The following is a 26,031-nucleotide window of genomic DNA, read 5'->3' on the forward strand; positions in this document are numbered from 1 at the left end:
TTTTAGACCTACACAAGTCTCTCTTCTGAATGAGTAAACATACTCTTCCTGATATCCTCAAAGCACTCTGAATTGTGATTAATTCAAAGAAGAAAAGTTAACATGAAATGTAGAGAACCAGACATTTTTTCAAAATATTATCCTTCATGCTAGATAATCAGCAAGTTTGCACAAGGAAATATGGAGAGGATAATCAGAACAAGCCAGACAGGAAAGGAAATTGATGTCACACTGGTAAACACCCTCCCCCAGTAGCTAAAGTATGCCTTCACATTATAACAGCACACTGGAATTAGGAGCAATCTGCATGTATAAAATAAACCACCAGATTACTGCTACCAAAAGAACAGTCCAGCTCAGTACACAGCTACTTCAGCAGATGCATTGCACCTTTAGATCAGGGCTTTATCAAATTACTCCAGTGAATGTCAGACATCTGACAAATGTTGACATTAACAATGGAAATTTACAATTGTGAGTGTACTTGTGAGATAGAGGCAAGTAGAGAAATGTGTATTTATTTTTGGCGGGGGTTGTCATTCCATTCCCACCAGTATGATTCCTGACTCCATCAACTAACTTTTTTCCTGGTTTTTATCAAGAGTCACTCCATCTTTGTTCCTCTTGCCGGGAGGGAAGGTGGCTCAGTGGTAGAGCATCTGCTTGGGAAGCAGAAGGTCCCAGGTTCAATCCCTGGCATCTCTAAAAAAAAGGGTCCAGGCAAATAGGCGTGAAAAACCTCAGCTTGAGACCCTGGAGAGCTGCTGCCAGACTGAGAAGACAATACTGACTTTGATGGACCAAAGGTCTGATTCAGTATAAGGCAGCTTCATATGTTCATATATTCAATGTATAACCTCTTGCCACATATGCTCAGTGTGCAACTATATACTGCAATGCTTGTGCTGTGCTATGCTGGCTTTGAAGCATCCCCGCTGCTTACCAGAAGGGAGGGTAGTATGGCTGGGAACTGGCTAGTTACTACGCAGCCAAGGTCAAAACCTGGAGGAGATTTGTAAGTAAGGGGTGATAACGGACACCTGGGATGATGAGTGAATAATAGAGAACCCGTGCAAATTCCCCGCTTTGGGTTGGCTTGGACTGTAACGGTCAGGGCGAGGGGTTATAAGTGCCAGGAACTGGCGGGAGAGCCAGTTCCGACAACACCTGTATCTGGCTATGATGCTGGAATAAAGATCTTGGGCTCTACTTGTCTTATTCTTGCCTTTGACATTTTTGCCTTACCAAGTTCAAAAATGTTTTGGGCATTACATATTTTAGACACTGCCTTCTCCTCTGCCCAGAAGCTATTTCTTTATCCATGGTCACTCCAGGAGGGGGTGTATATGTAGACAAAGAAAGAAAAGTCCATAGCAAATGCCCCACAGTTGTTAGACTTCAGTACCTAGAGATCTGCTTAATTCCAAGCCTGTCAATTTTCCGAGAAAACAGTAGATCATTTCTATTTAAACTGACTTTAAAACTTGGACTAACTATGCATCACATAATCTTAATCCAGCACTACATTTTAAGTTAAAATAACCATGTATTTGTGAAAGCATATCCACCACGTTGTGTATATAGATGTATAATTTCCTGTCCAGGAATGAACTCCATGGAAATCAGTTCTCCCAGTCTGCAGTACAAACTTGCTGTGTATAGCAATGGCTGGCTAATGTTTATGACATCACAATCCTCCCTTTCCCTCCCATCCCCAGAACAACTTTGCACTATTCTATATAAAAGCCCCCCTCTCCCCAAAGTAAGCAATGAGCACATATTTAAATTAATAAACATTCATGCTGGGCTTGAAAACATTAAAAAGGCAGATACTGAATACTGGAGGCGAAGCAACTGAGAATAGCATTTGAGGTGCAGATAAATAAATCTATTGAATGCGAAGTGAAGACTGAGTGGTGAGTTATTCTTGTTTTGTGGGAGAAAACAAATTACAATAAATTCAATTTAAAGGTTCGTCTATGTATGCCATGTATTTAAATGATTGGTTTTACTGAGTTTTGGTTTGCTTTAGTTCATGGGATGGGGTAGACCAGTAAGTGAAATAAATACAATAAATTTAAGTTGTAAATATTGACCTCAGCAGCCTTAAACAGCTTCACTCCATTGGTTTGTTTCCCCCACAGTGGCTTTAGAAATCACACAATGTAGAACAGAAACTGCGACTCCTGCTTCCTGTTGCTTCTCTGTGCTCGCTTCGGCAGCACATATACTACGCAATTGCTTCTCTGTAATGTTTGATGGTGTTTCCTGCTATGGTTGCCAGGTTCCCCCTGGCCATCAGTGGGGGGTGGAGGGGTAGGGTGGGAAATTCCTGGAGATCTAGGGGTGGAGCCTGGGGAGGACAGAGACCTCAGGGAGGTACAATGCCCTAGAGTTCACCCTCCATTTTCTCCAGAACTAATCTCTGTAGTCTGGAGATCAGCTGCAATTACAGAAGACCCCCAGGTTTTACCTGGAGGCTGGCATCCTTATCCCCCCTCCCCCAATGGTTAGGTACAGAAACTCTTAAGTGCAGGGGAAGCTTCTATGTTGGATGGGGGGGGGGGGCAGGAGAAGAATGCTTTGGATCCTAAATGGGGATCAGAAAACACACGCCTCACACTCTTTTCCTCCCCAGCCTTATGAAACATCAAAAGCTACTATCAAGAGACTACTTCCTCCTGTAAGTCCTGCCATAACCTCTTCAATGCAGGCCTTGCGGGACTTATCAAGGTTTCGCAGGGACTGTAAAATTGAGCTCTTCTGTCAGGCTTTTAATTAATCCAACGGGTGTCCTTTGAAAGTCATCACTTCCCCCAGTATTTCACCATTATGGTGTTATGTTATGCTGTCAGCCATCAGTCGCATGCTGTTTACCACCTATTGTCTGTAAGATTGTTTACTGTGCTGCTCCTCTTTCGTAAAGTCTGTTTTTATGATATTTTAACTCTTTTGTTTTATTCTTGTAAGCTGCTCTGAGCCTGCTTGCGGAAAATAAATCTTTAAATTAAATTAAAATTAAATTAAACCCACATAAAAGTACCTTCACTTGGAGCTGCAAAGAAAACTTTCAGATAAATACCTCTTTCACATTCGCCTATACATACAGCTTAATTGTATCACCATCTGATGTTTTAAATAACCACTAATAATCTTGTGAAATTTTGCCGCAGAATTTACTTTTTTAAGTGGAATGATTTGCTGGGTCTCCGTCTTCAAGGAAGATGACATTTCTTTTTCCTTTTTAATGTCTTCTTCCATGGTTTGTCGCCATTCTCTTTCTATTTTCAGATCTGTCTCTAGCTGACCCCTAGAAATGCAGAATGCAGAATCACTCCAATCACTCCAATCAATAATTTTAAACAAATTCATTGCACTTTTTTTGCGATCACATCATCAGAACACAAAACGATTCTCATTACAAAGTGAGTAATGCGATGCTTATAATGCAATACTGTAAACCTTTTATGAGTCATAAACTTACTTAGATGTTTGAGAGTATTATATTATATTGTTATAAATTATAGGTTTTTGCAAAAGTTAAGACAGAGAAAGTTACTAAAAAGTACTGACAAGAGAAGCATGTAGAGAGTCATCTTCCCATGTGAGTCAAATAGAATCAAGAATAATGGCCCCAAAGGAGATTTATTTGTCTGGCCCAAATGCTCCTCTCCTTTAATACAGGCTAAAACTAGGAGTTTTTTGTTTTGTTTCTCAGAGAGAGGTTTTGGAGAGAATGGACTAAGCTGGCTATTCTGGTCCTTGTGTTTCATATGTTCTTAGTTTTAGTATTTTAAGATGGCTACAGATTTTTATTATTTGCTAGCCCAGGCTAGACTGAGCTTGTCAGATCTTGGAAGCTTAGCAGAATTGGCCTTGGATTGGAGACACTGAGGAAGTGCTGGGTGGCTCTGCAGAGGCAGGCAATGGCAAACCACCCCTGACCATCTCTTGCCTTGGAAACCCTATGGGGTCACTGCACATTGGCTGTGATTTGATGACACTTTCTACCACCAGCTTCTTTGAGTGCCTTCTGCGTAGCGATGGAAGGATAGCAATAGTTCAACAAGCCAGCCAACCCAGGTAGACCAACCACCCTAATGGCATTTGCAGTGATTTGCCTCACAAATGATCACTCTTCTCTGGAGAAGATGGCTGTGGGTGCTGAACTCAAGGGGCTCGGTTTCTTGCTTGCAGCAATCTATCAGCAAAAAATAATGCTTACATAATTTTTATGTTTCCCAAGGCTTTTTTTTTGTAGCAGAAACTCCTTTGCATATTAGGCTGCACCCCCCTGGTGTAGCCAATCCTCCAAGAGCTTACAGGGCCAACTGTAAGCTCTTGGGGGAATTGGCTACATCAAGGGTGTGTGGCCTAATATGCAAAGCAGTTCCTGCTACAAAAAAAGCTCTGCTGTTTCCACACAAAAAAATGGAGTAGCTCTTGTGGGAAGAAAACAGTTGATCAAACATGAAATTAGTACCTTGAGCCCAAAGGTGTTTAGATTTGTTTTTTCTAGAACAGCACATTTTTGTGTAGCAAAACTGGGAGAGTTTCAAAAGCAAGATTATAACATGCAGGTGTCGTTTTGTAGAAAAATAGGTGGTGGAGCTCATCCAGGGATTGTTATGCAGCTGCACCTACTATTCAATGGACAAGGTGAGAAGGAGGGGGGGAACCCCTCAGAAAGGTTCAGGAGCTGTGCTCCTGTGAGCTCCTACTGAATCCGAGGCCTGATAAAATGGCATGGAGTTCAAGTGTTCAAACAAATGTTGTCCCCATCAAGCCCCTTAGAGTAAACCTATGCAACTCTGTGAATCCCAGTGCAGAGTTCCTTATGGATGAAGCAGCTAGGCTGGGCAGAGGAGTTTAGAATCAAATGGCTGGTCTGCTTTTCCCACTGGGTGATCTGTTTATTCCATGGGGGCATGTAATCTACAGACTACCTCTCCAAGTTAACTGAACAAAACAAAGATAGGAAAGTCATTCACCACTGGGGCAGATCCTGCCTCTTGGGATCTGTAAGGCAGGGTTCAGTAGCATATCCAGAAAGATAGGTCCTTGTTCCAACTGGCCAGATGGCCAATTTAATGGCAGAATACTAATAAAGAACTTAACAAGGCTCATCTGCCACGAAGTATGGGAAGAACTGGGGACACTTAGTATTTACTCATTGAGGCAAAACCCAAAGTTACATTCAGACTTCATAGCCACGGACCAAATGGCCTCCTGTTTGTGAGAAGAACTGAACTCAGTGGATAAGAAATTCACTCCCTAGCAGACAGGAAGTGTCTGAAAGGCAGAACATTCTAGGGAGAAGAAGAGGAGACTGGATTTATACCCCACCCTTCACTACCTGAAGAAATCTCAGAGTGGCTCACAATCTCCTTTCCCTCACCTCCCCACAACAGACACCCTGTGAGGTCGGTGGGGCTGAGGGAGCTCTGACACAAACTGCTCTTGAGCAGAACAGTTCTGAGAGTTGTGACTGGTCCAATGTCACACCAGCAGGTGAACAGGGAGAAGGGGGAATCAAGCCGGGTTCTCCCAGATAAGAATCCCCACACTTAATCACTACACCAAACTGGCTCTCTGGAGGGAACGCATTCCCTCCCTCCTGTCCAAATGCCCCGTCAATTGCCAAGGCTTAAGGTTTTAAGATCCTGACCAGGATAGCCCAGGCTAGTCCAGTTTTCTCAGACCTTGGAAGCGAAGCATGGCTGGCCCTGATTAACACCTCCAAGGTCACTTCACAGGGGCAGGCAATGGCAAATACCTCTGTTCGCTTCTTGCCTTGAAAACTAAGTTGGTTGCAACTTGATGGCACTTTCCACCACCAAAGTTTTAAGATCCTATTAAGGACCCTTTGCCCAAAAGCAGCTTCCACAATGATCAAGGTGTATTTTTGTAGGTTGTGAAGATGTAAACAGAGGCCTGAGGGGCAGGCTTACAAGTTTTCTCCAAGAGGAATTCCCCTAACCACCCCCAACAGGTACTGCTGCTCCTTCACCAAATAAACCAGAATACTTTTGGATAATAAAAGATGGGAATGCACCTTATTTTCTGAGGAGGCAAGAGTAAAGGAAACAACAGACTCCTACACTATGTGGCTTAGGATGCCATCCCCAGCAGAGTTATACCCTTCTAAATCTATCAAATTAAGTGGGCTTAGAATGACATTGGCTAGTATAGCCAATAGAGAATTTGAGAGCTTGGCATACATCCAAGCAGTGCCCATCTCTACTCCTTATGTGTGGCCAAGTGAGGACGGAAGGGACCAGTTCTCATGCCCTGTGAAAATTTACATTTATCTTCAGAATGAAGGGAGGAGCTGGCTAGAGAATACCTCTTTGGAAAATGAACAGCTTCCCCCCCTCCCAAAAGTCCTCGGAGCTTTAAAAAAAAACAACCCACCTTTTAATTTGAGGCAATAGCTAACGAGCAGAGCCTTAAGAGTAAGGATCATCAGAAAGGTTCAAAGGATTGTGGGGCATTCACAATAGTATAAAGGTAAACGTTGTCCCCTGTGCAAGCACCAGTTGTTTCTGACTCTGGGGTGATGTCGCATCACAATGTTTTCATGGCAGACTTTTTTACAAGTTTGCCATTGCCTTCCCCAGTCATCTACACTTCCCCCCCAGCAAGCTGGGTACTCATTTTACCGACCTCGGAAGGATGGAAGGCTGAGTCAACCCTGAGCCAACTACCTAAACCCAGCTTCCCCCGGGATCAAACTTGGGTCGTGAGCAGAGAGCTCGGACTGAAGTACTGTAGCTTTACCACTCTGCACCATGGGGCAGCTTCATAGTAGTATCTCTAGACTCTATCCAGGAATACAGGAAACTGGTCGAGGAAAAACAGAGAGGCAGATGTGAGGAATGTTTTTATGGAGAAGATGTAAGGAGAGGGCAAGGTCCCCAGTTCTTTTCATTATGCCTGTGAGAGAAGGCACTGGCTTCCTTAAGAGATCAGGTCAAAGACTTGCTCGTCGGTCAGAAACAGTAAAATCCCACATGCTGACATTGCAAGAGTGGGCTTGCCTGATTTAACACATGATTCAAGGAAGACCCATGGACCTGCTGGAGGGCTTTCCTTTTGCCAGAAGAAAGGAAATCATCCAAAACATATATAATATGATAGCACTGTCTATCTCTCACCTTCCAGGCAATCAACTGGAATATTCTTGTTATTAAGGGGAAAGAGTCCAATATCTATGGGGAATGAGGGGAACCTCCACATTTAGAGGCAAGAAACCTCTGAATTCCAGAGCCAGAAGCAACAATGGGGAAGGCCTCTATGCCCTGTTGCTGGCCCTCCAGAGGAACTGGTTGGCCACTGTGTGAGACAGGATGCTGAAGTAGATGGACCCTCACTGGTCTGATCCAGCAAGGCTCTTCTTGTGAGGCCAAGGGTCCTTAACTGAAAGGGATACTTGGTCGGAGAACAAAGTTCTCTGGTGATGCTAAAATGCTTAGATTATGTCCCAGTTCTTGTTTTCTGAAGGAGAGGAAAAGAGGCATGCAGAACATCCCTCACAGCCTGCATCACTGCAGAGCATCAACCAGAGACATTCAGAGTTCTTTCAGTCTACTTTCAAATCTTTCTGGTCATTTGCTCATATTTGCAGTGAATAGCTCCAGTATCAGCAGTGCAGACCCAAGCACTGTCTGAATGAATAACGCCCATTAAGGCTTCTGAGCCATCCCGCTCTCAAAATTAACTCCAGGCATACCACTGATATGGATTTGAGCCACTTCTCTGCCATGTACTTTGCCTAGCTCAGATGTCAGAGGCTAAGGATATGGCCTCCATCTGTGTGGCCACAACCTGTAGTCACATTAATCAGGAATGCAGCAGTGAAAGAGCTCCCTTTAAGGCCATCTTTTGAGTGGTCTGATGAACTCCAACATGGCAGGAAGCTTATTGGTCCAGGCTGTTGACAGATATGAACCAACATCCATCTATTTTTATCCATATTCAGATTATGAGTTGCCAACACCATCTCCATCCTTAAATAACGCCTTCCTCGGGCAGGATGGCTACTTTGTATTCCCCAATACCCAGTCCTAGTCATGGGAATAGGAAAACTGGAGGGCCTTGTCTCGGCTACAGCTTTCCAAAAAAAAGCAATATCAGTAGGATGAAGCAGACAGGCTTTTGAGCACACTCCCCTTCTTCTGTGGAAGAAATTCATCTTCAGGGAAATGCCGCTTAGCCCCGCCTTCTGGGTTGATGAGCCAGACCCTAACTCAGTGGTGCATAACTTGCTATCTACAAGGAGAGAAGGCATTTCAGTGGCATTTAGCAGAAACCCAACAGATGTTTATTTAGTTTAGCTTCTCCCAAACTTATTTTACTTACAATCGTTTCTCCTTTTGGGCGATTTCTTTCTGCAGACTCTCAGATTTACTCATATAGTCTTGCTTAAATCTCTTGTCCTCATTCTCTGCCTCCGTTTGAGCCTTCTCAGCTTGCTGCAATCTGGTGTAATTCAAATCAACTTTGGGTAAAACTGAAGCTAGAATTTGGGTGTAAAGGGTGAAGAAGACAAATAAAAGAAAAAAATGGGGAAATAGAAACATTTTTCTAAATGAAAACAAAGTTTGGGGTAAAACTCACAAACTCAAATGAGACCCAGACAATGCCTAGAAATCCAAATTCTTTCTCTCACTACAGCAACAAAAACAGAGACAACTGTCCAATTTCTCCAATTTTATTTGGTGTTCACAACTAACAGATGCCATCTGTGCAGAGCCATATATGATTCAAGTGTGCAGAACTTTGAATGTGCATTCTTGTGTTACTATGAGACTGGTTTCTTTTTTATATATAAAAAACAGCAACTGAAAAAAACTGTAACTAACCAGTCCTTAACTGCACCAATCCACCAGCATCACAAAGTGGAATACAAAAGTGTATCGAGTGGCATGATAAAATTCAGAACACAAAGTGGAGCAGTGCAGCTAAAGCAGCAGAAACAGTGTTGTGCAAAGCCATGTGTGAAGTTATGTCTGAATCCAACACAGTGCCTTTGAGAGAAATGAACGCATGAACTTAATTGGTATACTCAGGATTGTGGAGGGGGGAGCAGGGGGCACCAACCCCATGATTGATGCACTGACCACACCTCCAGGAGGATGGTGATGCATAGGAATAGTGGTTTTCTCCACTTCCAGTCCTACCAGCCCTCTTCCCTCGGTTACATCAACAGGCAGGCTGGGGAAGGGGCTGAAAGCAGTTGGGCTGTCAACTGTACTCGCCGTCCCAAGCCCATGCTATGCCAAGACCTGAGGAACCTGTAATCAATAAAGTTGCAGCCTGATCCTCCCCAGCACCTATGCCATCTCTCCCCCTCCATGGGCTGGTCCCCACTCCTGGCACAGGAAGGCACCCCCCCACACATGCATTTATTTGCATAAGGTATGAAGAGCTCCCTGCAGGAGCTCAATGCACACATCAGAGCCAACCCAGGCAGTTCGATTATCTTCATTCTATGTTACAGTGCTATTAAGATGTGAACAACAAAAGTTTGTTTTTTGTTAGACCCCCTTTTCTTTCCTGCTCCAAGTAGTGATGCCTCCCACTTTAACAAAGACCCTTTCTGTCACTTACACCAATTAGCCTCTGGTTCATCACTTTTCCAGCCCAAAGAAAGGTGGATTTCAAATTTCATTCTGAATTCTATTTAAAGTAGAAAACCCATCTATGGATACAATCCACCAAGCTCTGTTAACGATGTATCTGTTCATTTTAGAAGGTCTTATGAAGTTCTAAGTATACTAACAGAAGTCATTCATAATGGACATTTTTAGGCCTTAAAAAGTATTGTTTGATTCCAAGCACTATTTGTTGTTTGACTACTACATCACATCCAATACAAAGTACCATGTAAATGTTATCTACAGTTTTCAGCAAGCACATAATAAAAAAAATTATGCCAGCGGAATATTAAAATTTGTTTGACTTTTCAAAAGTAGTAAAACCTTTTTTAAAGGATGTTAATTCTAATTGCTAAAGAATAAAATATTAATATTTGGGGGATATAATGTCATTTCTGAAAAACAAACTCGTATCTGCATCAGAAACGCTGATTAATTAGAACGCCGGATTTGTCAAAATGATTCCACTACATGTATAGCTTTGACCCACAACCCAATATAGCCAAAATACATGAACAACGAACTTAAATCCAAGCATTATGGTTTTTTAAAACCAGGTTGCAATTTGAAACTGCAGGCATTTTAAAAATGCCTACAAATGTTACTCTTTCATTATCAATTTAAAGAGTCAGAAGCCGTTTTTAAAATGATATATCTTTAACAAGCTTGTATTGCGGCTGCCCTTCATTGCTAGCACATTTCACTAGGGACATAGCAATAGTTCTTGTCTGTGTTAATAATTCCTTGTCACTTCAGATGTGCAATGGACAAAAGAATAATAAAAAAGGCAATAAAAACATTTAACGATGTAAAAGTTGGGATAAAGGAGAAAAGAAAAAGAAAAAGAGGAAAAAGGATGTCAATAAAAGAATACTCATGCCACTAACGCTTTAATACAGAATTATGTTTTTTTTTGTCAAGTAGATTGAAAAGAAAAACAATGGCGAGACATGTCAACAGCCACATGATGGGCCTACGTACATTAACATTTTTTATTTTACAATTCAGAAAATGAATGCAGCATGTAAACCACCACTATGGCATAACCTCTGTGAAGTTCCGGTATCGTGCACTGTACACAGTGTTACATCTTTATACACCACATTTCATTTGTTAATACAAACTGCAGAATTCAGAGAGGAACTTTATTTGCGTCAAGGTCTTGTACACACATTAAGACCTCCTGCCCTGGAACAGATGAAAGCAATGCCGCAAATCGTTTTGGGGACTCTCCCCTGTTTCGAATGCACATTCTGTTTTGTGGGGGAGGGGAAGCTTCCTTTTCAAGGAACGTGAGCCTAAACACTGCTGAGCTCGTGAAGCTCTATGCGTAGTTCACTGCACTGGTTCACCAAAGAGCCCTTCCAAGATGGAAATGACTCCCCACTCACAGAAGGGGGTAGGGTTGGGGCTCGTGATTCCCCTGACTGAGATGTAGGCCCTCCAGTGCTACATCCCATGCTTTTCCCAAGGGTTTTCTGACCATCCTTTTCTAAAGGGTTCTGAGAGCTATGGAAGACCAGGGGAGGCTGGAGGATCCATTCTACAAGTAGAGCTCCTGCCTGCCTGCAGTTCTTATGGTCCAGCCCATGTCTCTACTACTTAAAGTAAATAATATTTACAAGTTATTTTTACACCAGATGAAATTCTGGGGCTCCCCCAAATTTTTAATCATTTGTGCTTAGCTCCAAGTATATTAGACCCACCAGATCAGAACAGTAGTGTTCCATCTAGTCCAGTATCCCGTTGCACACAGTGGCCAACCGATTGCCCTGGAGGTCCAACAAACAGGGCAAAGAGTTCAAGACCTTCCACTGATGTTGCCTCCTGGAATTGCTATTCAGAGGTTTACTGCTTCTGAATGTGGAGGTTCACCATGGCTAGTACCCATTGATGGACCTCTCCTCCACAAATCTAACCCCTTTTTAGCCATCATCATGTTCACTGGCAGTGAATACCGCAATTTAAATACTTGTTGAGTAAAGAATTATTTCCTTTTGTTTGTGTCCTGTACCTAATGCCAACAACATCACTGGGTGCCCTTGAATACTAGTATATTATGGGAGAGGGAGAAAAAACTCCCTCTATTCACTTTTGCAATCCCAAGCATAATTTTATAAATCTCTATCATGCCCCCTCCTCAGCTGTTGTTTTTTTAGACTGAAAAGTCACAGACTCTTCAGCCTTTCCTCATAGAAAAGGTGCACATTTTCCTACCTGCCAAAGTCTGGCTCATACTGGCACCATTTTCTCACCATGTTTTGCCTACTGCAACATAGAAGGGCTTTTTGTAGTCCTTTTTGTTTAATCAGTAACTGCTATTGCACTATAGCTCTATTATATATTCCCATTTCCAATTTCAGTTCCTCTGAATTTCCAGTTCTCATTTTCTAAATGAAATCTCCTGCTCTTTTTATTGAGGAGATATAATGGTAAAGGTGGAGACCATTTTAGTCCAGATTGCCTGGAAAACAATGGAGATGGGAAGCTACAAGATGGCTGGAACACAGTGGCGCTTTCCATCATGCAGTAATTCATCCATATACTACATTTAAAAAATGAAAAGGGCAGAGCTGTGCTTCACATGGAGGGATAGTATTTGTATGTCCATGGTAGCTGTGAAAAGTACCGTTAAGTTGCAGCTGAGCTGACTTATGCCAACCCCATAGAGTTTTCAAGGGAAAAGATGTTAGAAGTGGATTGCTATTGCCTGCCTCTGTGTCATGAACGTGGTCATCCGTGGTGGTCTCCCATCCAAATACTAATTAGGGCTGATCCTGCTGAGCTTCTGGGATCTGACAATAACTGGCTAGCCTGGGCCATCCAGGTCAGGGCTATAAGTCCATACTGCACTATAATATTAGCGAATGGGTGAAGGGGGAAAGGGGGGGCAAGTCACCATGGCATACATGATAACCATGCCCCCCAAAATCAATGTGGAGTTGCAGCAAAGCATGCACGGAAGAGGAACACTGGAAAAAGTTTACTAGAAACTCCCCATCTAGAAGTCCTGTTGGCAACATGCACATGGCTGCACTTGCAGCAACAATGAAAGAGAAGTGGAGAATCCTCGCCATGTGAAAGCAGCCTCAAAGATAAATTAATAGGAACAGGAAATAAAGCCATGAGATGAAAGTTGAAGAGCCTGAATTGTGATTGTATTTGGCCTCCTCTTGCACGCATCATACTTAAGCATTGTTTAAAAGTCAGCAGAAACACATATTTTGGTCCTTCTTCAAAATTACATTATGGTTGATGTTAATGTGGTAAGTGAAAGAAAAGAGAAAAAATGAATGAGAAGAAGCAAAATAAAACAAGATGCTGTACCTTTGCTCCAGTTGCTTCATAGTTGCAGCGATCTGACTAGTTTTATCCTCCAGACGACCCATTATTTCATTCTTCTCTTTCAGGGCATCATCAGATCCCTGTTATCAGAGGTATTAATGAATATTCATTAGGAGAATATTATATCTCTCCACAATCTTAAGTACATCAGCCTGCAGAATAAAGTGTTTGTATTAACCCCTATCACACTACTGGTACTATATCAGTGTTCGGTAAATAAACCAGCAGCTAGTAGTCCACATGCATCCTACAACCCAAATTACCAACTGGAGAGACGGCAGGAATGAACTTCTCTATGGGCAGGGAGAAAAAAATCAGCATTCAGTTGGCTTACTGAGTCCAGCCCATGCACTGTTCAAAACCTACAGCCATGTTTAACCTTCCCAGTTGTAAACAAAAATGTTACCTGCAACTTTTGGTACATCTCTACATTTATTGCTTTGACTTCCTCCAATTGTCGCCGCAGACTTATAAGGGTATCTTGTTTCTCATGGATGTCTTTCTCCAGCAGCTTCATGGCAAGTTCTATCTCGTGCTTCATGCCAACTTGGACCATCAGCTCGTTCTCTATATCCTACAAGATGCAAAATAAATTAATTTAATCTGCATAAAGACGGGGTGCTGGAAAAAAAGGGAAAATCTTCACAGCCTATATGTACAGAAGGCTCTGCCTCATTCCCCCTTTCCTCACATTAAGTCCTGCAGACCCATACACATTCTTGCTTTTTATTTAGAATGTAAGCTTTCGTGTGCTCTTAAGCACACTTCATCAGACGAGGAATCCAGCACAGTGAGCAAAGCCATACATAGCTGAGCAGAGCCATACAGAATGCAACATGGTACAGATTTAAGAACCAATGACAGTGAAGTAAAATTATCTGGTAGGCAGTGGTTTAGAATGTAAAATGGTACAATGACAGAATAGTAAAATTAACAAATTGAGTAAACCTTTGATCTGAGTAGCATGAGCATGCGAAAGCAACAAAACAGCAGTATGCGGTAAAATTAACAAATTGAGCAAACCTTTGACCTGAGTAGCATGAGCATGTGAAAGCAACAAAACAGTAGTATGTCAAAATGTGAGATTGTCTGTCAATGACAATGGGAGATGGGTTCAATATATGTAATGGGATAAGCAACCAAAGTCCCTGTTTCAGTGTGTCAATACAGCTAAGAGAGAAATACATTGGATAGTGATGTTCTTGTCCACCTAATTTACTTTTTAACATGTAAACATCATTCTAGTTTGCCATAGGAAAAAGGAACACAATATAATATAATGAAAATGGATAAAGCATATGTAATTAGATATACAGCCAATATCCCTATTTGGAGTATGTCAATACAAATAATTATACTGATACACAATTCTAAAAGAGAAACACATTGGAATACTGTGGATGTATAGCTATACTCACTGAGAGTGGGTTTAGCATCTGTATTGAGATAAAAAACCAATATCCCTGTTCAGTCCTGGGAAGGTGTTTGTTCCAAGTTTCATAATAATTTGTAATTCAGCAATTTCAGTAACATATATTGAAACCCATCTCCCATTGTCGGTGACAGACAATCTCACATTTTGACATACTACTGTTTTGTTGCTTTTGCATGCTCATGCTACTCAGATCAAAGGTTTGCTCAATTTGTTAATTTTATTATTCTGTCATTGTACCATTTTACATTCTAAACCACTGCCTACCAGATAATTTTACTTCACTGTCATTGGTTCTTAAATCTGTACCATGTTGCATTCTGGGCCACTGCCTACCAGCTATGTATGGCTCTGCTCAGTTATGTATGGCATTGCTCACTATGCTGGATTCCTTGTCTGATGAAGTGCGCTTAAGAGCACAAGAAAACTTACATTCTAAATAAAAATTGGTTGGTTTTAAAGGTGCAACTTGACTCCTGCTTTGTTCAACTGCTTCAGCCCAAAACAGCTGCCCACTTGGAAAATTCTTGCTTATTATGGGAAATAAAAGTAGCCCTGACATTACAAATTTTTATAATTGGTATATTTCATAGCAAATTAATGAAACCTGAAATGTATTTATTTATTTTTATTTATTTACTTTATATTCCACTCTCTCCGCAAATGGACTCAGGACAGCTAACAACAACCAAACAGATTACATGTTAAAATCACTAAAACAATGCAGAACTAAAATCTGTAAAATATAGCATCATAGTGCTATTTACAACTTCTTATGGCGGTTCACAGTGCACCAAGGTATATATTTTCATATATACACATCATGAAACATGCCATATTCTTTACTAGTGGAAAGAGACCACATTTAAGTTGTTTTTGCATTGCAAGCCCTCTTTTCTAAACTGCTAAGAAGACTTCCTCAAACAGAAGTCTGGCGTTATGTATTTTCTAGTTCTGAGAATGGTTCCCTACCAATGAATGTTTCTGTCCACTTCAGTTTTCTGAATAATACATTTTTTATTTGAAAAAATTAACCACTGGAATTTCATACTGTTAGAGTAAAATTATATTGCACTTTTATTATTATTTTTAATAAAGATGGTCAAAGAGTGACTGTGATGCTCAGTCAGGCTGATTCCGCACTAACCTTGCTCTGCACCAGGCTTCCGTTTCACTCCGGAGCAAGCTAGCAATTTCGCACCAGCTGCTCTGCACCACCATTTTGCACTGGGGCAACCCATGATTTGCCGTGCTGCAGCGTAAACCTGTTTTTTCAGGTTTACACTGTGGCGTGGCAAGTCACGGGTTGTCCCGCGCAAAATGGCGGCACAAAATCAGCCTCAGTCTGGGTGTGTTCAGATGTACCATTTCACAGCTGAGACGCTATGTAGGATTCTCTGAACTGCCTGCAGGTTCCTCTCAGACAACAGTGAGCAGATACACTTATGTAACAAGTAATGTTATTTTCTCACCCAGACCTGTTTGTGCTGTCATTCAATGCAAGTAGTTCAAAAGAAGTTTGTCATGGAAATATGGTGGTAACGCCATACCAACACGACTTACCTGCCCTGCCCACTTTTCTAGGCTCAACATCCCATTGCTTAGGTACCACAATTATTGGCTGCAGCCCTCCTCATTTCCCAATGGCTTTGAAATGTTCTCCCTATCCTTGCTCCTGCATCCAAGTCTCATGCTCTCAGTCTGTGACTACCATGGTCCTGAAGCCGGGGGTTTGAAGTCTCTTTTGCAAGGAAAGATGGTTAGTTCACGCACAGCACTCAGCCAGCTCCACAGATCACTTGGAAAAGAAACCCCCATCAGTAGATGCATCTCCCCAACAACTAATGCCACCTGAGCCATTTCCATTTGGGAATTCAGCAAAGAAAAAGGCTAAAGACGCTCCCCCCCCCTCTCTCTCTCACACACACACACAAGTTCTGAGCTGAATCAGGGCCCTGTGTATGTGGGAAATGAGATCCCTTGCAGTTGATGTGTGATTGTTAGAGTCAGGTTGGGAGAATGCAGACACAACACATAAAACACTTAATTTGTAGCTTGGGTCAAAGTCCCCCTGCATGCATAACATGCATATCATGTGAGGTATATACTCACAGGAGTAAATATATACCTAGGTGCACTGTGACTGTTTGCAGACTTGGCTGGAAATCTAAGTGGCACCACAGCTGTGTAGGAGTGGTGAGAAGCATGTGGGTAATTTGTTTTTCACTACTGTTGACTTAAGGCAGGAGTGCTGATATTTATGCCTCCTTCTTTAATTGGTGTAACATGATGCCAGTATTGAGATGTGGGAAGAGGGGTGGGTGTGATTAGGATGCTGATAAAAGTTCTGTTCCTCCCACAAATCACCTCCAGAGTCACTGATTTCTGGCATCTTATACTGCCAGCTCTGGCAGACACTATACCAGTATATATCCACATTAAACTGAGGCAGGGTCTGTAATTGCCATCCTAAGCGGTGCCAAAAAAGCTTTAAGATTACATCCTAAGAACACAAGTTTCGAATACACACTCAATATATCTGGAATATACTCACTTGTCGCAATTGTGATTCTTCCCGAAGTTGTCTGTGTGCTTCATTGTACATCTCATCCAGGCTCTGTCTGGAGTGTTTGTATGTCTGGAGTTCTGCTTCAGCATCCACTTTGTTCACCTGTGAAGAAAGCAATGTGCCCCCACTTAAATCTTGCACTTTAACCCAGTGGTCTTTGGCCCATGGGTTGGAACCCCCTGGTGAGCTGCAACTCCTGGGTCATGAGATCCTAAAGCGCTGCCACATTTTAGCAGCTTTTTGGAAGGATTTGCTGCTACTGCATCTGCATCAAGGACAAGGGGGAAAGTACCATTAAGTCACAGCTGACTTATGGTGATCCAACTTTTCAAGGCAAGAGATGCTAAGAGGTGGTTTGCCATTGCCTGCCTCTGTGTAGCAACCCTGGACTTCCTTGGTGGTCTCCCATCTAAAAAGTAACCAGGGGTCACCCATTTATAGTAGTCAAACCATAGTAATTGGACTTTAATACCTCTAGATGCCGCTGTGTTTTCATTAAAATGAGGGTATTCTCGCTTCTTAAGTGATGGTTTTCTTCTTGAAGTTTGATTATATTATTTTTGGCTATTGCTAACTAAGAAAGAGGCAGAACAAACCAAAAAGAAAAACATTTAGATGAATGCAAAAATAGAGTTATTCTGAAATATAAGACAACGCAGAGAACTTGTCTCCTAGAAAAGGTATTGGTGCTCCATGTATGAACATGTTTAACAACAAAAACTTAATTCTTACATTTGTCAGTAGTATGCTATGGAAAGTGGTTTAAGCAAAAAGGAAACAATTTTAGATGTCTGTGTTTGTAAATGAGGTTCAGCATAGAGCACTCTCAGCAGACGTAGTTCTAAGAAAGCATTCCAAGTACTGCTGCTGGATAATAGCCATGTATAAAATTTTTGGGTAAATGAAGACTGCCAGAATGGAGAATTGTTTGAAGGAACTTAATATGAACAGCAATTAAAAACATCTTACATAGCAATTTCTGAGCCCCTTGTTCTAGAACTAGGATCATGTGATTGCAGAGCAAGTCCACAAACTACCAATTCCTTAGCAGTGTAAAATATAACGGAATGCATCTAAACTGTAAATTCTATTACTGTACTAACACAAGGAAAATGTTTTGCAACTCCCCCCCCCCCAATTAAATTTAAAGATGTTCAGAGAGGAAGCAGCTGGTGGCCTACACACATTATCTTCTCCATTTCATTTTGTAGCTATGTCCAGGGCTTTTTTTGTAGCAGGAACTCCTTTGCATATTAGGCCACACCCCTCTTATGTAGCCAATCTTCCAAGAGCTTACAGAGCTCTTATTACAGAGCCTACTGGACCACCAACAGTGTGTAGGATTGCGAAATGAGCTGCAAAACAATATGGCAGAGTGCAGTTGGCTACAGTGTTGGCTCTGACAAATTTGGCTTTTAAAGACATTTCAAGATATTCTTAGCAGACGTTGTGGCTTTTATCTGTAAGTTTTAAGACCTTAGTTGCCTGGTATTTGTTTTATTTATATTTTTTTATCAGAACAGTGCCAATTGCCATCCAACAGAACCCTCCTAATGGCCTCAGGCAAGCGGCCAAGAGAAGTGGAGGAGGATTCTGCTTCTTTGCCAGTTTGCAAACAGGTTAGGATAGAGGACTTTTTTACCTTAAACAAGAAGTCCAAATCTGTTCTGCTGTCATTTGCTATTAAAACATCAAATCGCTTCTTCCCTCTAGAAGACGAGTTAGAGCCAGCAGAAAAGGAGGAACTGACTAATCAGTCTGACCACGAAGATGTCGTAGACTCTCAACGCCAGTCTGGGGTGGGGGCTTTAAAGATGCAGCAGAGACAGCATGAGTTACAAATATGCTGTGATAATGAAGAAAGATCCATGTCTTCTGACGAGCTCGGCCCAATTACCCTGATTGCAAGCACAGTGGAATGTATCTTTTAAAAGTTAAAGGGATTAGAAGAGCAAATTCTTGACCTTTCTTTGGAAATAAAGAGACTATCAGTGTCAATGGATAAAGTTCACTTAGGCCAGCTGGATGATACCTCTGTTGGAGCTTTAGCCCCTTTAAAGCGGTGTCCGTCTGCAACCCTGGAGCTCCTTTATGGAGTCTAAGGTCAGTGTGGGCCATGAAAGGAACGGGCAACAATTGGTTCTAAAGCCCAATAAGGTATGCATCACAGTTTGTCCTTATGCTGGGAAGACCCCATGCTGGAGAAGGAATCTTTTAGATAAATCTCATCTCTGTGAACTTCTTCATCTGAACTATCACAAAATTGACTTGATTACCATCAAATCTCGTAATGATCGGTCTCAAATGCAAAGGATTCTGCTTACCTTTCAATCCCCCATCATTCCTTCACTAATTTTGAGGTGAAAGAATTACTTGTGGTCGAAGGGGGTTTTACCTGTGTGGTCCTTTATTAACTCTAAAACTAATGCTCTGCTGCCTAACCTGTCCTCAAGGGACAGTACATGAAGTAATCTTTAGCTTTTGAAGAAGGCATCAACTTCAGCGGTAAAACATCAGGCTTCGATGTGTTTTAAGATATCCAGAGCATGCTCTGGTCAATCCCAATCAAACCCTGAGTTGGATAATGAGTCATCAGTGCAGCCCTCTATCGATGTGATGCATAGTCCCCTTAATGTTTCAATAGAAGATGACCTTCTGCAGTCATTTGGGAGCCTTCCAGCAAAAGAACAACAGGCGATCCTCGTAAGACTTGAATGTACTAAGCGGCAGCTGCAAAGGTCTTCAGAGCCGGGGAAATCAGTTCCTTCAATCAACCTGGATCCTGCAGGCAACCCGTCCCCTTGTCCCCCATCGGCTGACTTAATTTATCTGACTACGGAAGCCTCTCTAACTAGCTCAAAGGCACCCCAACATAACGGCTGTATTTTCACTGATGACTCCAGGGTACTAGAAAGGATATCCATTATCGATTGACTACCAGCTAGGGAAGCCACAAGTAATATCCACATTGTCTCCTGGAACATAGCTGGGTGGAAGAGTAAAGTGAATTACTCAGATTTTTTGGACTTTTTGAAATCCTTTGACTGTGTCTTCCTTCAGGAAACAAGTGCAGAAGACAGTTTTAGACTGACAGATTTTAAAGTTTTTAAACTCCCTGCTTATAGAACTCATTCTAAAGGTCACAGTAAAGCAGGCTTGGCTGCTTTGATGAAATCCAGCTTACCATTTAAGGTGATCCTCTTGGATCCTTGCCTGCCATTTGCCCAGATTTTATTGCTGTCCTCTCCAGCACTGACTCTAATCATGATTAATGTTTATTTAGCCCCTTCTAATGGAGAGCTGGAGTTTGATGCTGTCTGGGAGAAATTTTCTGATTATGTGTTGTTTTTGTCTAGGAAATTTCATACTGTTCAGCTCATGATTTTTGATGATTTTAATGTTCGGATAGGCAGTAATAATCAGAAATGGATCTCTCATTTTGGCTTTGAAGCGGCTGAATCTCTTCCACTACAATTATGTTTGCCCCGTTGTTCTAAAGATACTTTAACCAATAAGGCGGATCTTAGATTAATTGAATTCTGCATAGCACACAATGCTATAATATTTAATGGTCTCTCCAAATTTCCGGCTGCAACTGATTTTACTTTTTTTTCCACACGAGGTTGCAGTGTGATAGATTTTTGTTTGGGTTCACCCAACCTTCTATCATCTATTGATAACTTTTACACTGATTCGTGCACAGAAAGTGACCACTTGCCCCTAACTCTGTCTTTAAGATTGGATCTGGAGGTTAATATGGTATCATCTTCCCAATCTGTAAAGGCCTCTGAAAATGTTTTTTTAAAAAAATCAAGTGGTCCCCAGCCCTAGAAAGGGAGTTTTCTTCCCTCTTTGGCTCTGAAGCACTGTGCAGATTAAGGGATTCAATCATAAATTCCAATTAAGACGATACAATCCTTTCAGGAATCTCATTATTAATTGATTACTGTGGTGCTAAAGCTAAACCTGTGATTTTGTCTAGGTCCAGTTTCTCTAGCTGGTTTGATACAGACTGTTTAGCTCGGAAACAATTTAAAGAGGCCTGTCACTCCAAAGACCCAACAAGAATTAAGGACTATATTGCTTGTAAGACAGCCTACCTGGAGTTTATTACATCCAAAAAGAAAGTTTTCTTTCAGAATAAATGGGACCAACTTTACCACTCATTAAAATCTAATGATAATAAGGCTTTCTGGAGAATCATTTAGGATAATCTAAAAAACAATTTTGTTACTGACTCAAATATTTCTGCGCAAATATGGGTTGATTACTTCTTTAACATTTTTGCTGCTCCATGTATATCCCCTCCTATCTTAGCAAACCCCACAGTTACTGATATACCGGTCTGGCCTCCAGTTACTTTAGAGGAAATCAGTGATTTATTGAAGGATTTAAAAGCAGGTAAAGCACTAGGCCCTGATGGCCTTCCCACTGAGGTATTCACAAAGTTTGCCGATTGATGGCTCTTGCACCTCGCAAAATTGTTTTCTTTCATTGATCTGCATGGCTCCATTCCAGACTCTTGGCTTGATTCTATAACTATCCCAATTTACAAAAAAGGGGGGTTGGAGTTACCAGAAAATTTCCGCCCCATTAGTTTATTATCTATAGTGGGCAAATTGTATGCCAAACATTTAGAATTCCAATTAACTGACTGGATGCGCCTATGCAACATCATAGGTCCTGAACAAATTGAGGCAAATCTGATATGGATCATTGCTGCACTCTGGCCTTTCTTGCTGAAAAATATATGTATTCCGGGACAAAAAAAATTATATGCTGCCTTCATCGACTTGAAAAGCACATTTGATTCAATAGATAGAGCCCAACTACGAATTAAACTAGGTTACCTGGGAATGGACCCTCGTTTGCTGTTTCTCTTATGAAAACTTCATTCTAATACCTTTTGCCAAGTGAAATTTTCTTCTAGTGGACCTGACTAGCAAAATCCCAGTGTTAAAGGGGGTTAAACAAGGTTGCATGCTGGTTCCGCATCTTTTAAATTTATTTTTAACTGACCTGGTACTATTTTTGAACCCTATTAATGGTCATCCGCCTAAACTAGCAGGTCGAGCAGTCCCCTTATTACTATGCCGATGATACTACCATCCTCTCTTGCACAAGAGTGGGCCTGCAAAGGTATTTGAATGCCTTCTATGACTACTGTCACTCTCTATCAATTACGCCAAATCTAAAGTAGTTGTCTTTTCAAATTGCTGGCGCCACAGAGATAGTTTATTGGCAACTCAACAATTGAGCAAACAAAATTTTTTAAATACTTGGGGATCACTTTTAACCACAAGTTGAGCTGGGTTTGATATTGTAACAACACCTTCAACTTGATTAAATGTTCAGTTGTCCAAATTAAACAATTTTTCTTTGCAAGGGGCAACCAGTTCTGGCAGCAATTAAGGTGTTCAAAGTTAAAACGCTAGCCCAAATTCTCTATGGTATCCCTATATGGATCTCAGCATTTACCAGGAAAGTGGAGGGCATTCAAGCCTCATTTTTTGACAAATTCTTGGTATGCCAAAATGTGTGTCCTACTTTGCTCTCTGCTCTAAAGTGGGTCAGTCTTTGGTGGAGACAAAAGCCTGGATTGCAGTGTTTAAATTCTGGCTCAAAATTCACTTTAGAACAGATCCTAACAGTCTTCTTGATTGTATGAAAAGAGACCCATATATTTCATCCTGGTCAGCAGTTCTTATGTCCAAACTTAATCAGTTGGGGATAGAGGTTGATGATTTTTTTACTTCTGATGAGTCATATATCTTCAGATGTATTAAATTGAGATTGTTGGAGGAAATGAAACTACATCCAACAGACCCTTATATTTGCTCCCCAGCTTCCTTAGGTCTTTATGCTTTCTGTGGCAAAATGCCCCATTATCTATCAGACTTAACCATTCCAAGTCATTGCAGGCATTTATATTGGCTAGACTAAATACGTTTCCCTCCAAAGTTTTATAAGGGAGATATCATCGAGTCCCTTTAGGTGACAGACTCTGTTCCTGTGGAGAGAATATTCCCGACTCAATTCAGCATATATTGCTTGATTGTTCCTTTTATCATAATCTCCGTAAAGATTTATTTTGCAAGCTTTCTTTTTCCCCAGATTTGTCTATTCTGCCTCCCTGTTATTATTTATTGAACGATACTGAGGGGGAGATTAGTGAGGCTGTGGCAAAATTTTTGGCTGAAATCCTTAAATTTAAATGTGACCATGTATGAATGTATCTGTAAGCTCGGTTTTGTTTTGATTTTATCTCCAATGTTTAAATTTTTATATTCTGTGTATTTTTTATTTGCAATGTTATGCCATTAAAGGTTTGGTATGGTAAAGAGCCTACTGTAAGCTCCAGGAGGACTGGCTACATCAGGGGTGTTTGTGGCCTAATATGCAAGGAGTTCCTGCAACAAAAAAAGTCCTGGTTATATCTAACTTAAACAACTATCTGATAAAATCAATACACAAAGCTAACAAGATCATCAGAGTTCTACTGAGTTTGTTACAGTTGACTGGAGATTTGAAAACGTGGGGGACCTGACACAGATTTTATCCTCACCAATTGTTCAATAATCCACAAGACACCACAGGGAAAGGGTTACAGACAAATTGGCTTTTCTGAAATTAAAACCACTCATTTCAGAATAAAATTACACATTGCTAAAAGGCTGTTACCTCTTCAATTAGCTTAGTGTTTGACTTCTCTAATGAGTCGACACGTGTGTGGAGGCTGCTGACTGTGCTACTGAAAACAACAAAAAGAAACCCTCATTTAGAATTATGTCCCATATTGAAGCACTATGACACTTTTAGAACTTACTGGCAGCTGCCCAGGTGTCCACTGCTAAACAGTTGGGAACTCCCTCTTCAAAACTTTCCCCTCTCTAGTTCTTTATCATCGCTAAGGCAAGTAACAGCTCTGTCACTTTTCACTCCTCCCTTCCTGATGATCTAATGACTAATCCCAGCTGTTGTTCATTCGTGCAGTTAATGAAACAAATCTGTTCTCTCCTTTAGATTCAGTCAAACTTTAAAAAAAAAATGCACTCTCAGCGCCATACCAGCTTCACTGCTGTAGCTGCATCTTTTCACAGATTGGGGAATAAGCCCAGACCTTTTTAGTAAGAAATGAATAGAGAAAGTCTTAATAGGATAGCTGGGCCAATACTGACTTTCAGGTCAGTCTTAAAAATGTCTGAAAGTAAGTTCCACTGAGTTCATTAGGGCTAGGACAGTGTCTGGAAAACCTGGGCTAATCAGGTTTCCCAGATGCATACATGTATTTTGAGATGTGAGTATATCTTATGTCTATAGTTTACGTATTTGATGCAGAAAAACGCCATCTTGTATGACAGCATTAAGCTTCAGGCAATGCAAACAAGGGATTTTTCTTCAACATGTTGATTGGAACCTAATTAGAGAGTCTTAACCAGACCAATTGTATGCCAAATTCCTATTAGTAATAAGGTAGGATAAAGTGTTTCTTTGAGTTGCAAGCAATTCACAGTGACCTCTTATGGGTTTGAAGGCAAGAGATGAAGAGAGGAGGGTTGACATTGCCTTCCCCTGCACAGCAATCCAGATCTTCCTTGGTGGTCTCCCATCCAAGTACTGGCCCTGTTTCGCTTCCCAGCTGGGATGAAATCAGGCTAGTCTAGACTCCTGAAGCTGCCACCCCTCCTTGTATCCTCAGGTTTAAAAGAGAGGAAGGTGCTTTCCATGGTGAAATCCCTTACAGCAGCAGCCCTTCCGAGAGCCACAGCAGATGATCCAGCCATTAAAAGGAGCCAAACCAAGGATGAACATTTCAGGGTCTGGTTCTGCAGTGAAAAAGGCATAATTTTCAACTCACTATGTATATTGCTCTCAGAGATTTTGAAGTATTCGTCTCTAACATATTGTATATAGATTCTGATTTGATGTCACCTCTTCGCAAGTTTTCTAATAAAGTTGTTTGAAAGTTTAAAAAAGGGCATCATTTTACAAGGAGAATTATGTCTCAAAGTGAGGATACTGTAGACTTTAACACACGGCTGTATATATACTTACTTCAGCTGTCGGTTTAATTCTTCAACATAATTCTTTTGATCCAATATAGCAGCAATATGGTCATTTCTATTGCAAAAAAAAACAGTTGAAAGCCTCTTTAATAAGCCATTTATTCAAGCCCTTGAAATTGCAGCATAGGAGTGTTTGTTTAAGACTGTAATTTAATAATTCTACTATCAAATAGTCATAATCCAAATCACTGCATAGTTTAAAAAATTTGGGGTACAGGTTAAGGCACAGAATAGCCTTGTCTTACAAAAGCAGCATGAAATGTTTTATCTCCAGAATTCTCAATGTTCAGAAACCTCTACAACCCGATTTTTTTATTTTAAACTTGTGGTCTCTATAATAATAATAATAATAATAATTTTTAATTTATATCCTGCCCTCCCCTCCAAAGTAGGCTCGGGGCGGCTTACATGACATAAATACATCATTACAGTAATACAGCAATAAAATTCATAGCAATTAAAAGTATAATTACATTTAAAACAGCATTTAAACTAATAATTTAAAACCATGGTATGATATGGTGCTACAGTCTTGGTATGCATATAAACATAGTTTTCATGGCGATGACACAATGGTTCCACCTTAAAACGCCAGCTGGAAGAGGACGGTCTTGCAGGCCCGGGGGAACTGCTTAAGGCTCCGCAGGGCTCACACCTCTTCTGGTAGCTGGTTCCACCAGTGGGGTGCTATAATCAAGAAGGCCCACTCCCTTGTCGCTTTTAGTTTGGCCTCCTTTGGCCCAGGGATTTTCAGATTTTGTGAGCTAGATCTCAGTACTCTCTGGGGAACATATGGGGAGAGACGGTCCCTAAGGTAGGCAGGTCCTCGGCCATATAAGGCTTTAATAACCAGCACCCTGTAACGAACTCAGTACACAATTGGCAGCCAGTGCAGTTCCCGCAGCCTAGGCTGTATATGTTCCCACCTAGGGAGTCCCATTAACAGCCTGGCTGCTGCGT

At 41.2% G+C, this 26,031-nt stretch overlaps 1 protein-coding gene across 3 annotated transcripts in view; it reads right to left on the reverse strand.

Moving 5' to 3' along the window:
• RUFY2 (RUN and FYVE domain containing 2) overlaps positions 1-26,031 on the reverse strand; it is a 60,358-nt gene that overhangs the window by 10,990 nt on the left and 23,337 nt on the right. The window contains exons 7-14 of one of the 3 annotated variants that reach the window (XM_060241164.1): positions 25,061-25,126; positions 23,687-23,756; positions 17,478-17,579; positions 16,991-17,107; positions 13,411-13,578; positions 12,987-13,084; positions 8,362-8,481; positions 3,181-3,310 (exon numbers count right to left, since the gene is read on the reverse strand). In XM_060241164.1, coding sequence (XP_060097147.1) covers positions 3,181-3,310; positions 8,362-8,481; positions 12,987-13,084; positions 13,411-13,578; positions 16,991-17,107; positions 17,478-17,579; positions 23,687-23,756; positions 25,061-25,126 — 871 coding nt within the window. Of the gene's footprint in view, positions 1-3,180; positions 3,311-8,361; positions 8,482-9,992; positions 10,410-12,986; positions 13,085-13,410; positions 13,579-16,990; positions 17,108-17,477; positions 17,580-23,686; positions 23,757-25,060; positions 25,127-26,031 lie in introns of those variants that run through there. The other 2 variants (XM_060241165.1, XM_060241166.1) reach the window with 2 other exon arrangements.

This window comes from Heteronotia binoei, chromosome 6 (genome assembly GCF_032191835.1).
Source record: "Heteronotia binoei isolate CCM8104 ecotype False Entrance Well chromosome 6, APGP_CSIRO_Hbin_v1, whole genome shotgun sequence".
In the NCBI taxonomy this organism is placed as follows: Eukaryota; Metazoa; Chordata; class Lepidosauria; order Squamata; family Gekkonidae; genus Heteronotia; species Heteronotia binoei.